At 31.9% G+C, this 18161-nt stretch overlaps 1 protein-coding gene across 1 annotated transcript; it reads right to left on the reverse strand.

Annotated features, from left to right (window-relative positions):
* Positions 1-13367: 13367 nt before the first annotated feature.
* On the reverse strand, positions 13368-16894 carry LOC129312696 (uncharacterized). Its single transcript, XM_054955374.1, has 7 exons — positions 16733-16894; positions 15754-15840; positions 15447-15674; positions 15071-15235; positions 14887-14940; positions 14655-14801; positions 13368-14030 (listed from the first exon to the last, which is right to left on the reverse strand). The coding sequence occupies exons 1-7, from the start codon at positions 16874-16876 to the stop codon at positions 13647-13649; spliced, it is 1209 nt and encodes a 402-aa protein (XP_054811349.1). The 5' UTR covers positions 16877-16894; the 3' UTR covers positions 13368-13646.
* Between the last annotated feature and the right edge of the window lie 1267 nt (positions 16895-18161).

Consider the following 18161-nt stretch of genomic DNA (forward strand, 5'->3'; position numbering starts at 1 on the left):
GACATATTTACAGAACAAGCCTCTATTTTGTTTCACAAACATCTATCATTAGTAAACAAGACATACAGCGTCAATTATGCTATCTGAGACCAAAATAATTTTTTAGTAAATAACGTCCCAACAATAAATAATTTAACATGAATAAAAAGAAAAGTTTGAAATAATCATGTAAGTTAAAGAGACAATAATTTCCATAAAAATGTATAAACTTCAGAATAAAATGGCTCTATAAAATTTTGAATAAAATCTTAAACTATTGAACTATTATAGCAAATGTTAATATCACTTGATTTTAAGAAGTCACATAAATAAAATAAATACTTGTAAATAAATTACTAAATAAAAAACCAATGAGATACACAATCACTAAATAATCAGATTCATAATTATAAGGACTTATCAAAATGATTAACAAATGTGGATACACAGTCCATGAACGTAAGTAACTAAACGCAGCTTGTGCTATGAAGACAAACATGGACACACAGTCCATGAGGGTAAATAACCAAACACAGCCGAAGCCACAAAACAAATGTGGACACACAGTCCATGAAGATAAGTAACCAAACGTAGCTTAAAGTCATGAAATCAAACGCAGGTATGAAACCTACGAATAACAAACGTGAGTGTGATGCTCACGAAGTCGAACTAGCTAATCATAACCATGGCACGCCAAGGGCTAACAGAACTGTTGCTAGCAACCAATGTTCTGTAATAAGTCCCTTTCAAATCCAATTTCAAACACGCGAGAAAATTATCAGTAATAAATAAAGTTTTCATTTTCAAAGTCAAATTCACACGAATCATTCTTTGTATCAATCCAATATTCGATAGAATGAAATCTTATAATCAAAGTCCAAACTTATATTTATTAATTAATTAAAATTTCAAAACTGATAAAAGGTAATTTCACAAAATAAAAAAGTTTAATAAATAGACTATTCAATAACCACATCATTTTTACTAAAACAATTTGCATAAAAATGTATTATTGTAGTAAAGGAAATCTCTATTGAAAAATTAGTTGGAACACTATCCACTTACCTGTAGTGCCTTCAAAGCTCAAAACTCATTTCTTACAACTCCAATTGAGCTACCCTTTTCACAACCACTCTATAATATATCATAAGATCTTAATGAACTTTACTTTTGAACCAACAAGTCTCTCTTTACGAGAATTCACTCAACCATAATTAATAATAAAACTTCAAGTTTTAGCAACAAGTTACACATAAAGGTTTCTTATTAGGCTTTTTACCAAACATCTAATGTGCAACATTCCAACCCATTTGATAAAACATGTAACTTTTAATTCTCTTGTCCCAATCATTTTCAAGCATCTAAGTATGCCTTTTTAAAGCGATAATATACTTTATAAAATTTTAACTTTATGACTCTCAGTAATCTAGAGCTCAATAAGATATCAATAACTTCCTACATAAACTCCTATGATGAAAACCCAATTAAATTTACAATTAACAATGTCAAACCATTATCATCCATATCGCTAATCTCCTCTATAATACCTTAGCCATACCAATTTATTTACTTGAGAAAAGATTTTCTCTTAGGCTTTACATCAAACACTCTAAATGCATTATTTCCAACCACACAATTAAAATTTTCTAGCCTTCCATCTTTTATCTAACAATTTATCAATAACCATTCTATCCCTAAAAATTTAAGTAGTTACAAACTAATTCATAATCAAATTCCTTTAGCTTGCAACTTACAAGCTAAATTCATCAATCTGTAACACCCAAATTAAATATACCTCTCACAATAATTAATGAAATTTTAGAGACATAAAGTCAAGCAAAACTCTCTTAAGGAGCATTTTATCGAACAGCTTATGAGCCTAAATCCTCTAACTAATATCAAACTTCCTTTTCCTTAAATTTCATTTCCTAAATTTTCTAATATCAATAATTGAAAAAAATCCAGCTCTCTCATTTAAATCATTCAGCATATATAATTTTTTAATACTGAAGAAAATTCAAATTTCCAACTTTGCATTACTCATGGTTTTGCAAAAAAATGGAGGAAAAAATTGACAAGCTCCACCCAAAATCACATGCAAGCAGCAACAAGGAAGTGAAAAATTAAAGCTTCTTACCCCAACAAACCACTATCAACACATAAGAGGAAGGAGAAGAACATGATAAAGAATAGGGGAGGGAAGATTTATGCTTTCTAGACACAGCTGCAATGGCAGAAGGAAAATAAGAGGCTAACAGCAACCTCCAACAGTAGCTACAAGACACTCATACGTGCACCTCTTCTCTAGCGACTTACTTCTCTCACAGATGATGCCGGCGATGATAGGAGGAGGGGAATTTTGATCTGTTACAGCAACCAGTGAGAAAAGAAATGAGGAAACCATAGCGAACGCTCTCTAGCTTGCCTGCAACCTGATCAAAAATGGAAAGAGGACAGAGGGATCTTAAGAGAAAGGATGAGCTCTCTCACTTAGTCTGGAATGATTGAGAGAATGAAGGAACAAAGGATTAAGAATGAACAAAGGCCCACGTTAAATGTGTCTGCCTTCTTCTCTACTTTAGTTTTTTTTATGGGTAAAATGATAATTTGATAAAGGCTGAAGTAAAATGATAAAAATTTCACCCTTGGTCTTTGAAAGGATTGAACTCAGGACCAATTAGGTAAGTAGCTGCATTGCCTCCACCAGACCAACTCTTCATATTGATAAATTTATTCCCAAAACTAATAAAAATACTTTTAAAATATATTATTACCTATTTTAAATTTTATTAAAAAAATTTAGGTTATTACAGGGTGACTCAATGGCTGAAGTGAAAGAGATGCTTAAAGGAAAGAATGGACATGAAAAAGAGATTTTGAGGACACCTACTGTAAAATCTCCAAGTTCAACTTGAACTTAACCTATCCTAATTATGCTTATCTTGGTAATTATGTAATGATCATAATTAAAAGTATACCATGATGAATAGAAATTCTTTTGTTCCAAAATGAGATCCTAAGTTTTATATTTAAATACTAAAATACTTTTCCATTAAAACAAATATAAATAAGAGTTATAGACTTCAAAAGCATGGGATACTAATTTAACTTGAAAACATTTGCATAGCAATTAAACCTCATTCTTAATAATACAAGACATTTATCGCAAATCCATGAGCAGCGATTAACCTCACCTATGCAATGTGCCACGACATAGGTGACATATGCCGTGGCACAGTATACAGGCATAAGAACAACAATGTACTACCACAAACCAGATCCTAGAATGATCTTCCAATATACCTTAAATCACCGTCAGACTGGTCTCCACCTTTTGAGCTGATGTATGATGCAAGTGACTATACTATTGGAGCTGTTCTTGATCAAATAAAAAAACAAGATCTTCCATCCTATCCACTATGCTAGTAAGACTCTAGCTGGTGCTCAGGTAAATTACACTGCCACTAAAAAAGAATTGCTTGCTCTTATGTTTGCTTGTGACTAAGTTAGAGCTTACTTGATGGGTGCTACAGTGTCTGTGTTTACTAATCATGCTGCCATTAAATATTTGATGAATAAGAAAGAGTCTAAACCTAGATTAATAAGGTAGATTTTGTTATTGCAAGAGTTTGGCATTAAGATAATTGATAGGAAACGATGTGAAAATCAAGTAGCTAATCATTTGTTTAGGTTAGAAAATGAGATAGAAGTGAATGAAATAAATGATGATTTTCTTGATGAACAAGTGTTTGCTATGAAATGTGTTGAATTGCTTGGTATGCAGATTATATGAATTTTTTAGGTTGTGGAGTCTTTCCCTTGATGCAAAACCATAGTAAAAGAAAAAGCTTTTGCATGATATGAAGTTTTATGTGTGGGATGAGCATTTCTTATATAAGAGATGTACTGATCAAATTTTGAGAAAGTATGTGCCACAACATGAACAACATGATATTTTGTATGCTTATCATGCTACTCTTTATGGAGGCCACTTTGGTGGTTCTCACATTGCTTGCAAAGTGTTACAATGTGGTTATTATTAGTCAACTTTGTTTAAAGATGCTTATGCCCTTATTTATCATTGTGATACATGTCAAAGAGCAAGTAACATCTCAAAAAGGCATGAAATGCCTCAATCAAATATCCTTGAGGTTGAGTTGTTTGATATACAGGGAATAGACTTTATGGGACCTTTTGTTTCATCTAGAGGTCATCAATACATTTTAGTTGCTGTTGAATATATGAGTAAATAGGTTGAAGCCATGGCTTTCCACACTAATGTTGCTAACATAATTGTGTGTTTTGTGAAAAATAATATTTTTATCCATTTTGGCATACCTAAGGCAATCATTAGTGATGAGGGAACTCATTTTAAAAATATGTTGTTTTGTTTGCTTACTAAATATGGAGTCACTCATAAGATGTCTTTGGCATATGATGGAGGCTAGTCGTACACCTATCAAAATAATACTAGTTCTAACCCTAATATAGCATAGGGTCAACCCTAAGTCATCTCTCTAGTGAGTGTCTCAATTAAATTATAAAGTTATTTAGTAGACAAATTACCCAAAAGTTGAGAGAGGTTAGTTACTAACTAATGAACTAAAATGCTAAAAATCTAATCTAAAGTGTAAATACCCTTTTTATTAAAAGTGGAACCCTTGAGTTTAGATAGTAGAAGAATCACTATCTTTATCAAGATTTATGGCTTTAGTGATTGATTTCTCTTCTTGGCCTTTTAGTAGTTCCTTATGAAGACTATCTTAAGAAATATGATCTAGCAAGTTCAATTCCCTAAGTCATCAACTAATGTCCATAGGTTATTTTTCTAGTTTAATTTTATATTGACTAAGTATTTAGGTTAGACAAACTCTAGTGAAAACCATCGCAAATCAATATTAGATTGAACCCCAAGACTATAGGGATTCTCTCTAGTGTCTCAACCTTACCCTCAAGATTATATACGAGCAAAGCAAGAGATTCATCAATAGAAAAACATAAGACTATGTATATTTCTATAGATGGCCGAATTAACTAAGAAAATTCACAAGAATTCAATCAACCAAACAAGTATCTCTCATGACATCAAGATCAATTCCAAATAAAATTACAAAGCAATGATAAAATAACCCTAGACTAAGGTGTTAAACATCAAATCAAATGAGAGAAACTAAGAAAATTAGAAGAGCTTAGTCATGTGAAGATCATTGATTCATACTCTATCCATCTTCCTTCTAGGATCCCTTAAGAAATCTAGCAATCCATCATCATCTTCAAAATCTCCAAGGAAGAACCCATAAGGCAATCCCTTTTCATCCCCTTCAAATGATGATATGAGCCTTCAACTCTTGATTTGATTAGAGGGTTGGATGAAAATTAGAAGAGAAGAAGAATAGATGTGGTTTTATGTGATTTAGATGAGAAATGAGAGAGATATGGGTGATTGATTGGATGGAAAAATTGAAGAACAAGTGAGAAAGTAAAGGAAAATATTTGAAGTTGGAAAAATTAGTGAGAGATCTGAATTGTGAGTGTGGAGCACGAAATTGGCTGATTGAAAATAAGAGAAAAGTGATGGAAACCTCTAAATTGGTTGTGGTCTTCAACTACTTGCACGAGTGACAAAACTATTTAGTGAATTGGAGGGAAAATTGGTGATGATTACAATGTATGATTGATCCAATACAATGCATCATTTTAAGCTTAATTTAGACCACTCTAAATTTGATTTTTTCATGCTACATTTGTCCTTTGGAAGCTCTCTTCAATTACCTTAAGTTATGTCTTCATTTGTCACATTAATTCACCTAAGTCACAATTAAATCAAATAATAATGTATTAAAATAACTAAAGAAAAATGAATATGAAAGCCTCACAAGACACAAGTATAGATGCTAGCACATACTTGAACCAAAATCAAAATTTAATTGGAAACCCTTAGGGAGACAACGTTAAAATGTTGTCTCTTCCTAATAATTCTCAACCTAGGATGAATCAATGAAAACTAATTAAATCAATCATCTTAACTTATTAAAAGACATAAATTTCTAGCTTAACCTTAATTTGGTGAAAAAGTGCATTTTATGATCAAATTACCTCTAATGCATGTACTTGAACATTTAGGCAAAATGGCACTAAGAATGTGCTGTGAATACATACGGAGACTCTTAACGTGTGTAAAATGGTCCTAATTAGCTAAGAAATGTGTGTGAATAATAAGTGTTATCAGTATACCATCCTCAAACCAATGGTTTGTGTGAAGTATCTAATAAAGAGTTGAAAGGATTTTAGAGAAGTAGGTCCCACTAGGAACGATTGGGCGAATAAGCTTGATGATGCATTATGGGCTTATAGGACAGTTTACAAGTCTCCAATAGATATATCCCCATATCAATTGGTATTTGGTAAAGTTTGTCATTTACCCATTGAGCTAGATCATAAAGTATTTTGGGCCATTAAGAAATTGAACTTTGACATGGGTAATGTGCATGAGAAAAGGTTAATGCAGCTAAATGAGCTAGATAATTTTAGGTTGCAAGTTTATGAGAGTTCTAGGATTTATAAGGAAAGGACCAAGAAAGTTTCATGATAAGCATATTTTGCCTAGACAATTTCAACATGAACAGTTGGTATTGCTTTATAACTCTTGAATGAAGTTGTTTCTAAGTAAATTAAGATCTAGGTGGTCTAGTCCATTCAAAGTTGTCTCTATTTCACCCCTTGGAGCCATTGAGATCATGGAAGAGAATTCAAAAAGAACTTTCAAAGTTAATGAGTAGTGCCTAAATCTTCACTATGGTGGTGATATTGATCGCATGAAGATGTCTGTTTAGCTTTCAGATCCTCCATAACCCTTTAAGATAGTCTAGCAAAGGACAATAAACTAAGAACTTTTTTGAAGGCAACCTAAGTTTTTTTGCTTATTGTTTTTTAATTTGTTTTATTTAATTCCTTTAGTTTGTCTTTTAGTTTTTTGTTTGTGTGCTTTTTGTGGGTCATTGGTCCTTAGGCTGTGTTTAGGACAATGAAGCAGGACCCAGTTTGGATGTTCATCACTATGATGAGATCTGGACCATCCAGATTTTGATCTGGATGGTCCAGATTTAACCCCTTGTTATAGATTATATTTTTTAAAATAAAAATTATAAAATAATTTTAATAATTTTTTTATTTTTAATTTGTTCTAGATTTGATTTGGAGGGTCCAATTTAATATTAAAATTTTTATAATTGATGAATATTGACTATTTAGATATACCCTCCACAGTCTAGATTTAATCTGGACTGTGTAGGGTACATCTGGATAGTCAATATATAGTAATTATAAAAATTTTAATATTAAAATGGACCTTTCAAATTAAATATATACCATATTAAAAATAAAAAAGTTTATTAAAATTATTTTATAATTTTTAAAAATTTTTATTTTAAAAATATAATATATAATAATTGGTCAAATCTGACCATCCAGATCAAAATTTGGATGATCCAGATCTTATCATAGTGATGAGCACCACTGTGATGAACATCTAAACCAAACTCCAATGGAGCAATGCTTTGGAGTCATGTTAATGTTGAAGAAAAACAAGGGGGAGTTTCCTAATCTTGGAGCTTTAATTTCAATGCTTTTGTGGTATCTTGAATTGTTTTTGCCCTTAACATTGATTAAATGGATGGAAATTATGCATTCGAGTGACTGCATGCACTTATGTTATAGATTTTAATTTTTTTTAAACAAGGGAACCTCTATATCAGGGGCTATAGCGGGTAGGCATTTTGGCTACTCAAACTCTTTCAAAAATCATACTCACTGTGGCTCCCGTTGTAGCGGGTTATGCTTTTAGTTTTTCATAAATTCCAAAGGAGCAAGAGCTATTATCTAAAAATATATAGATATATATTATAATAATATTTTTTACTATAAAAACCAAAATAATATTTTGTAAATATTACTATTATAATATTATTATTATTATTATTATTTTGTCTTTCTTCTTTCCCTTGTTATTTGCAAGTAGCTTTTTTTTTAAAGAAAAACGTGTCCTCATATTTTTTTTATTTCTTTTAAATAAATAAAAACAGAAATAGGACCAAATTTTGAATTCTCCACCTCTTGCCCCCTAAACAACCTCTACTCGTGCGCCTCCACACTTCACTTGCCGTCGTGAGATACCACAGAGCCCGCCATGCTTCCACCGTGTTCCTGCATCATTCGCGGTCCCCTCCTTCTTTGTTCGTCAGAGCCTCTTTCTTCTCCATATTTTTTTCACTATCGACCCTTCTCACCATTGTCCCTATTCAGATCACGCTATTCATCATTCACCTCAATCTTTGCCGCCGACCACCATGCATACTCCTAACTCCATCTGCGTGTTCTTCTCTTGTGTACGCCATTGTTTAGTCCTCCTGAACCCTAGTTCGCATTTTGTTCATCTCCACCATGATCTCCTTTCGTACCATTGAGTGCCCTGCATTGCGTTTCTGTACTATAATAATCCAGTAATGTAAGTAAAATTTAATATATAATAAAATTGCATTTTAATTGTAATTATATTATTTTTGGGACAATTATGACGACAAGAAGTGTTGGCTTGGTGGACAATACTCTGCCATTTATCAAAGAGGTTTAGAGTTTGAACCCTTAGTGCAAATGACATGAGGAAATTTTTTTTAGCCTTCAAACCCTGGCGAAATTACTATTTCACCCCTAAAGAAAAGTAAGGCATCAAAAGTCAAGAACACATGTGCAGCCTATTGTTTTCATTTCTTCTTCATCTTCGATCCCACTCTAGAGTTGCAAAGAGAGAGAGTAAACAGCACCTAAAACCCTTGTCCTGTAACCTGTCAATCTCTACATTCTTCCTTTCTTAATCGCTGGTTGCCCGTCGTTCGTGTGAGTCACCGTCATCAGTGTGCCCGTCGCCATTTCGTCCAACACAGCTGTAAGTTCTTCCTCTGTTTCACCACCATTCCTCAGGCTCTGTCATTGTTTCAAGCACGTCGAACCTCTTTTCCTTCCTCCCCTTCACTTTCATTACTCTTTGTCACTGGTGAAGACTGTGGAAGCTTCGTCGATTTTTCTCCTCCCTGTAGTGTGTAGCAGCGTTGATTTTTCTTCCCTGTTCTACCGTAGATCCGTTACCTCTTCTTGCTTAGGTGTCGTGACCGCCCAAGGTGAGAAGCCTTCAATTCATCTTCTTCTTCTTGTTAGCTTTGTGAGTGTATGTTCTGCTGTTGCTATGCTGTGCATGAAGTTACAGCATTTTATTGTGTTCTGCTGCTGCCACCTATACTGTTGTAGAGAGGAAAATAATTCAGATTTAAGCTTGGAGTGTATATTGAAGCTTAATAATGGCATATATATGGCTCAAAATATTTAAGCTGAATTCATTTTTTTTTTTTTTTTGGATTGGTTAATCTTAAAGATTTGGTTAAGATGATGTTGGAAGAGAAGAGCTAAGACATGAAATTGGAAAATCGGTGCTTGTAAGGTCTTTGTTGAAATGCTTGTTAGGAGAATTAAACTTAATTTTGAAATTTCATTGATTCTTATGGGAAGTATAGTTAGCTTAAATATTATTAACCTATAAATTTAACTTGAAAGTTGCAAATGAGATTTGACTATAAAATAATTAATACCTGATTATTGGAATTTTTGGGAATGGATAGTTTATTGAGAAAATATATGAATATTATATTTTTTTATGAGTGGGTTGGAAGTGAGATATATATATATTTGATGCCTTGACTAAATGCTAATAGGTACTTTAAAGTGTGATGTCTTGATTTTCTTAAAGTTTCAAATGTATTATAGTTCAATATTGATGGTGCTGGGGATTGAAAGGAATCATTATATTGATTGAATATTTAATAAGAATTTCTAATATCATTTATAAGGTATTTGGAAGAGGATAGATTTGATTGAAGTTTAGTGGGAAATTTTGAACTTTGTGAATTTCATGTAAGTGGATAACGTCCTAACTGATATTTTAATAAATTTTTTTACTAAAATATTACATTTTTATGCAAATTCTTTTTACAACAACAGTGTGATTATTAGATATTTTGTTGATTAAATTACTTTATTTCATGAAATTATTTTACCATATTTGATAATTTTAGTTAATCAGTAAATACAAGTTTGGATTCTAATTATGGGATTTCATTATGAAAATTATTGAATTGCTATGAAAAATAATTCATGTGAGTTTGACATGGAAATTGAAAATTCTATTCTAATGGTAGATATTTTCTTACATGTTTGAAATTGGGTTTGAAATGGACTTTATTCAAAACACTGGTTGCTAACTGTAGTTTCGATAACCCTTGGCACCTTGACTAATGGCTAGCTAGTTTGAATTTCATGAGCTCTGTTCTTACGTTTATTATTCATAAGTCTAATACTTGTATTTGATTTCATAGCTTCGAGCTGCATTTGGTTAGTTTAGCCTCGTGGACTGTGTGTCCATATTTGTTTCATAACTCAGGTTGCATTTGGTTATTTACCCACATAGACTGTGTGTCCACGTTTGTTACTTGTTCTGATAAATCCCTGTAATTATGAGTTTTAATTATTTGAAAGATTTACTTTTCATTGGTTTTAATTAGTGACGTATTTATAATTATTTAATGCAATTATTTACTTTATTAAAATTAAATGATAATGACGTTTGATATGATACTTTTAATAAATAAAGATTTTATTTAATATTACATAGAGCCCTTTTATGCTGAAGTTTATTAAATATTTGTTTGCGAAAATTTTTGTCTATAGCACACACAATTATTTTAAACTTTCTTTTTATATACATTTAATTATTTATTGTAAGGATTCTATTCACTGGAAATATTGTGGTCTCAGTTTTTTATTATTTGATGATCCTACTATTGACCTCTAAAGAGCATACAACTATTCTAGGTGGAATTTTTGTTAGCATTAACTCCTTTAATGTAAATATTTGAATTCATGTATTTTATTTTAGAAGTAAGGTTAAGTGCTCCACATAGCCTATAACTAGGTTGCTATTTTGATATATGTTATTGCTGGCTAGAAGGAGTTGATGCTCTTAATTGATACTATATTTTATGTAAAATAGTGTGCTATAGAATTTTCAGGAAATCCTATTTATAGGAGAGGTTCTGCCGAAATTTCTACAAAAATAGTCAAACTTTATTATATTGATTTCTATTAAGTATGTCATAATTTTTGGTGCAAATTCAACTATGTTTTAAAAATGAAAGGATTTCTCAATTTACGGCTTAAGGGATATATGATAGGGTTCATATCCTGTGCTGATCACCCTATATTTTCAGGCCTTGACATCTATCAAGGGTAATCGCGTTCTCCTTCTTCAAGTTTCACAGTTCACTCACCTCTTCGATCCTCTCTAATTGAGTTTCTTTATTCCACTTGGTAAAGTTGTAGCTCCCCTTCTTTCCTTCTTTTGAGTTTATTCACCATTGTCATCCATTCCATTTTCTCCATTGCGATCAGGTATGAATTTTTTTTCCTTTTCTTTTGTTTCTATTTAGTTGTAGTGTTTTGGTGTGTTGTTGGTACTTGTTTTCACTATATTAGCTTCACTCTTAGATTTTTTGATCACTCAAACTTAAATTTTTGGCCATGATCCCTTTTCTTGTTCGGATTCATTTTTAAAGTATTATTTTTCTGAGCTTCAGATTTATCTTTCTTTATATACAACTGTTCTGGGTTACTATATTGAGTTATATGTGCACTTTTCTGCTTGTTTTGGCTTCAGTTTTTTGTTTTGGATGGCAAATGATTGCTCGCTGATATTGTTGCTCATTTTTATATGGCCTTCAAAGACATTTTACTCAAGGACTGTTGCTGAGTTTCTAATAGTTTGATGGGTGTCTAAGTTCTCTAATTGGTTAGGGGTTATGTGCTATCATGTTGAAAATGGTTTTAACTTTCCTAATGAATTCTTTAGGGTTATTTTGAGGCAATAATTTGTGAGGCATTATTGAAAATGATCTTTGTCCTTGTACTCAGCGTTGGTTACTTTGTTGAAAATAAAGGGGGTTGTTGCTTTTCTCTCCCTTCTGTGTTTTCATTTGTTGCTCAGGTTCTTTACTTGCTATGTTTCTCTAATCTAATTAAGTGGACTATTGATTTTTTTCCACTTTCCTTGCCTTGCTTTATGTGCTTTTCTTTCTTTATTTTATGTAAGTGCTGGTTTCTTGCAACTATAAGATGCCTCTTAGGAAAAGGCAAAAGAAAGGGGAGACTTCTAGTATACCTTTTGATAGTTTCTTGTTTCACTCTTTCACAACTCAAAAGCGCTTCGATGATATCCTTGTCGACAAGAAATGTGTTAAGGAATGATATATTAGAAATTGTACTCTAGAGCCAATCATTATGCTATGAACATCATTATTTAATGAATTTCTCTTTTATTATCATTGACACGCCCCAAGATTTAAAGGAGTGACCGACAAGGAATACCCGCATAAACTACATCTCTTAAATCTTAACTCGAGAAATGCCTACTGCAATCATAAATGTATCTATCATACAAAGTGAAGTTATTTAATAAAATTCCTTTTATGATAACCAAACTCATAAATTTTTGTAGAAATCCAACAACACCTTCCTTGAGAATAGAACTTTTCAAAAATATTATAAGAACATTTTCACACAATATAGCAATAGGAAGTTCAACTCCTATCTACAGACCAACAATATAAGTAACCGAATAAGGATCCTAACCATAGTCTATGTAGAGCACTTAAAACATTATTTATAGAGATACAATATATAAATTATGATTTTAAATCAAAATAGAGGTTAACCAAAATGACGTCTCAATTTCAATCCAAAAGGAAAATCTCTTCACTGATTTGATGGAGTACAAGGTCAGCTATGCCATCTGAAATCAAAAATAATTTACAGTGGATAACGTCCCAACCATGACGTTTTGTAAAATCAAAATGAATAAAATCCAATAATTACATAAATTAAAGAGAAAGTAATTCAATGTAAATAAATTTGTAAACTTAGAATAAAAGTTCTATATAGCTTCAATGATAAGAATATTTAAATCTATAATGACAAAGCAACTGTAACAATTGATTTTGACAAGTTAAAATGATTAAATAAATAATAAAATAATAGTACTAACTAAATTAAAAACCATTACGTATGAAATCACCAATTAATTAAAAATTTATGAACATCAAAATGTGTTCTTATCGGTGTTTGTTTTGCTTCTCATGGTTTAGATTTTACTTCATTCGTTTTTCAATCACACATAAAAAGGCTGATGAGATCATTTGAGCCAAATAATATATTACATCCGTCTTTATTTTTTCCCCGTCAGTGTTACTCCTTGATGATCAAACTTTACTTTTCATCCCATCCAAGGTAAAATCACACGACATGCATAATCAAACACCGAATAACATTACATTATACAATATGAAATCATACAATGCCCACACAAAACACTACTACATAGTGCAGAGCATTGAAATTTTCTCCGGCCAGTCTTATTTTATCAGGCCTTACATACAATATATCCCTTGCATGAGGCCTTATATATAGTACCAGTGATAAGGCTACAGACACAGTGCCTTTATTTCCTTCACATAGACAGCTTTAGACTTTTCATAGTCCTCATACATATAATATCTTCTTCATTTAAGTGCTTATATTGGACAGTATGGGTTTCTTCCGGGACCACCAAAGAAGAAGTGGGCCCCAAAATCACTAGAATAGCCATTGAGGACTATATCGTAGCACCTAGGTTTGCTGGCATAACCTCTGATGTAATTAGGGCTGATGAGATAATAATTTTCATTCACTACGGAAAGGTCCCTGAAATAGCTTGCCCTCCCAAACCCTGCACGAGGGAAATAGCCACTTCCCATTTCTGTACTTGTGTGTCTGCCATTAGATTTCCTGTTTATCACCTCACCTCCCCATTGTATTACTGTTGCACTCTCAGCTGACAAGCTCTCGAACATGGAAGCTGGCCAGTATCCCACAACTATATTTTGATATCGCAGCCACCAGTTCCCAGTTCCTCGATCCTGTTCATGATTATTATTATCATGTTTATTTATAGGATCTTCTCTAACAACATAGTACACATATACAAGAACAACTGAAGAGATCAAAGCTTGATGTTGTAGGCTCTTGCGTTGAATTATATTTACGACTATATCTTTATCACTCTTCAATTACATATTGCATATTGCATCAAGGTTATTGGCCATATGAGTTGTTTTGATTTATATATGTTAGGTGGTCCAAGTGTAAGTAAACTTTAACCAATATGATGAGAAGTCTTGCATCAAATAAAATGTTGGACTCAATAACTAATATATAATAAAACTGATGACTCATCAAAATAGACCCTTCAATTTTCAGGTTCAGATGGCGTGTCTTTCTATTACTCATGGGCCATTTGTTTTCTCTCCTCCTATTCCAAGCAGTCGCTCTTGATTCTTAACAATTGACTAATTTGCCATGTGTTTTCCCCATTTCTAACAATGTGTGAGAGAGATAAAGTGGGATGTGTCATTCCACTATTTATTGCCCATTTGTTCTCTCACTCGTTTTTAGGCAGTAGCTCCCCATTTCTAAAAATATCACATGAAAGTATTTTTTTTTTTTTAAGGGATCTATGTTCTTTGTAAGAAAAAAAGAGGTACCTTCCAAATAAGGAGATTGATTCCGTATTGAGTACTATCATAGAGAGATATTGGTGCAAGGGTTCCGCCCAGTACTACTACACTGGTAACTTGAACAAAGCCAGAGCATTTTAGATCATAACACCCCGTACGTTCATATGAATCACTCTGTTGAATGCAATATATATAAACATATATGTTAAAAAATAATGAAGAGAATGATTTGAAGAAACAAGAAATTGGTTGGATTTACCGTCCAATATGCAAAAAGTCTTGGTCTATCATCCCCATATAGCATTGGATGGATCTAGTTTTGCAGATATATGAACAATAATTAACCAGAGTTAGACAGAGATACAGCAATATATTTCTTGAAGAAATATTTGAAGTGTACGCGTGCGTGCATGTGATGTGAAAGAAATTAAACTATAGAATACCTGCCAACCAGCTTCGATGCTCTCCACATTATTATTATCACCTTGATTCATGACCCAAATTTGAGACAGACTGAGTTCATTGCGTTGTTGAACATTCGACTTCCAAATGTTTAAGAATGCTTTGGCTCCATAATATATATCTTTCACCACTTCAGCTGTGGCATACTAGGGCAACAGAACAATCAAAGAAACAAGAATAATATAGTTAATATGCAAATCTAAAACACACAAACAAGCTTCTTCATGAGAAGTGTATAATATATACACTTCATATGTTGTCGCTGTAGAAAGCCCTATAGTTTGATGTTTGCTTACAAACAATAAGGTTTTGCACAGCACGTTAAATATATTTTACATTTTCTAATATTATAAGTACCTCATGGTTATTTGTGGAAGAGTAGAGTGATTCAGACAAATTAGGGATGCTCATGTTGTCCTTCATCCCAAATCTTTGGAAAGAGCTTTCCCTCATGATGTCATCTTTTGTTGTTCTTCTTATTGGAATGGTTCCTTCAGGACAACTTCCACTTTGGTGCCACATTTGATCAATTGTCTTTGATTCTGGATAACTTTTTATTCCTTTTGGAAGAAATGTTGGCCTCATCTTCATTGAATATAAAATGATTGGCCTCCGAATTCATGAGTTAGAAAATCCAATAAAACAAAATCGTAAACTATTTTACCTGAATTTTGTGATTTTTCAGTTTGGGGTGATCAAAAGTTGGCTGATGCGATATATGTACGCAGTCAATTATGTCACCATCAGGACTCTGTTTTTTTAACACCAAATGTTAACCAAATCAACCATAAATTATAAACTCCAAAAATAATTTCTTCTAAAGTGAAACTCAGAAGAATAGCTGCTAACAAATGAAAAAAAATGATATTAAAAAAGGGAAAAAGAAAAGAAAAGCAATGAAATAAAAAATAGTAAACAAATATTAGATATATTATATCTCACTTTGAGTCAGTTGAAAATCAATCAAACTACATAAATGCATAGTGAATCCTTCTAATTTTTTTGGTGTAAGTGATTAAGAATTAATCTGTGATTATGCAAAATTCTAATACCACCAATTGCTTGGTTAATTATGTTTTATATAGTAAATAATATCAACCATCAAGTGCATGTAAATTAAATATTTATGCTCTTGTTTCACTCTGAAAGCTCATCTTTCTTCACTCCCAACGTTGCAAACATGGAGGAGATCAAATACTTAAATTAATAGTGCTGAGGTTATCTTGCAACGGACCCAGAAAAATTTATCACATGGGCAATATTTAAGCTAAATATAAATATTGATATTTTTGAAGAAAATATAATTCTAAATATGAATTAAAGTAACATATAAATAAATTATATGAAAGTTTAAAAATATATGCTAGTTTCATTTGTATCATAAATTTATTTTAATAATAAATATAAGAGTAAAGAATATTTTAAGTATGTGTACTTGATAATTTCAAAGGGCGACAATTGTAATTTTAAAGGGGGACAAATATAATTTTAACTAAAAATCAAATGCAATTTTTGCTTGTTTAGTGGGGACAATTGTCCCCTTTATGCTCAATGTGGGTACGTCCCTACTTGTAAGCCGAAGCAATATTTGAATTAAAATGCGAGTTATCATCAAAACTAGTGGAACAAGATGAATTGTGTACCTTTAGAGACTTAACGGCTGGTTTGTTCAACTTATCCAAAAGCTTTTGAACCTCAAGTTCCTTAGCTTGAGTGACTGTATCTTGACTTGCCTTTGTCATGTCAACCAAAGACAACATCAAGAAGCAGAACACCACACTTGCCATCCAAGTCTTGTCATTTCGTAGTTGGTTCGCCATTGAAACTGAGAACTTGAATGAAATTTCTGAAGCGCATATTCCAGACTTCATCAAGCAGAGCAATTTATAGGATAATTTAGGCTATTCAGAAATTACTTAATTGCCCTTTAGGTTGAGGAGATCTTTCTTGCAAATGGCATCCATTGACAACTTTGCTAAAATAATAAATATGTATACGATGAGAATAGACCCACATAGAAATTAATGGAAGAAGAAATCTTCTTTTATTTATTATTAATATTAGGGAAAATGACCATTAAGGACCCTCGAAGAATATTAATCCCAATTAAAGACCATAGCATTTTGAAATCCTAGTTAAGGACCATGGTCTTTAATTGGAACAAAAAAAATGTAGCTTGTGAAGTGGGATTACCTAATGCCATTTAAGGATTCACTAACCTAACTTGAGAAAATTGCTAATATATATTGTGAAAACATGAAACCCCACTTGGGAATAAATTATTTTAAACAAAAGAGCCATTTGGGAATTCACTAATCCGACTTGAAAATATTTTTAATGTATATTATAAAAATATAAAACCCCATTAAGAATCGATTTTCTTACAAAAAACCCCAATTTAGACAAGTCACTTTTTGTTAAATAATCGATTCCTAAGTGGAGTTTCATTTTTTCACAATATACATTAGAAATTTTTTCAAGTTTAGTTAGTAAATTTCTAAGTATCACTTTTTGTTAAATAATTGATTTCCAAGTGGATTTTCATGTTTTCACAATATACATTAAAAAAATTTCAAGTCGGGTTAGTGAATTCTCAAGTGGCGCTTTTTGTTAAACAATCAATTCCTAAGTGGAGTTTCACGTTTTCACAATATATATTAACAATTTTCTCAAGTTGGGTTAGTAAATTTTTAAGTAGCATTAGTGAATTTCACCTTACAAACTACATTTTTTTATCCCAATTAAAGACCATGGTCCTTAACTGGGATTTTAAAATGTTATAGTCTTTAATTGGGTTAATGTTCTTAGAGGGTCCTTAATTGTTATTTTCCCTTAATATTATATGTATATTGTATATTAATTGTCTTAATATTTGATAATATTAATTTTGGGTGTAAAGCTTGTTCTAATTATATCACTTGGCCGTTTATCCCAAAGTAGCACTAACTCACTTGTATAAACATTATATGAAAGTTTTATAAATAAAAGTTCGAATCCATGCTAAAAAAAGTTATTTACATTTATTATCTAACCATGCTCTTAAACAAGATCAATTGCCTATATATTGAGAAT

This window comes from Prosopis cineraria, unplaced genomic scaffold, assembly GCF_029017545.1.
Source record: "Prosopis cineraria cultivar Desert tree isolate PC_DT_omini unplaced genomic scaffold, ASM2901754v1 PC6, whole genome shotgun sequence".
Taxonomy (NCBI): domain Eukaryota; kingdom Viridiplantae; phylum Streptophyta; class Magnoliopsida; order Fabales; family Fabaceae; genus Prosopis; species Prosopis cineraria.

Coding starts and splice junctions, on each gene's coding strand:
- LOC129312696 (XM_054955374.1), bottom strand. CDS start 16,876: ATGGCAAGTGTGGTGTTCTGCTTCTTGATGTTGTCTTTGGTTGACATG. Junction 15,841..16,732: donor CAGCCGTTAAGTCTCTAAAG/GTACACAATTCA, acceptor TTAAAAAAACAG/AGTCCTGATGGTGACATAAT. Junction 14,941..15,070: donor GCATCGAAGCTGGTTGGCAG/GTATTCTATAGT, acceptor CTGCAAAACTAG/ATCCATCCAATGCTATATGG.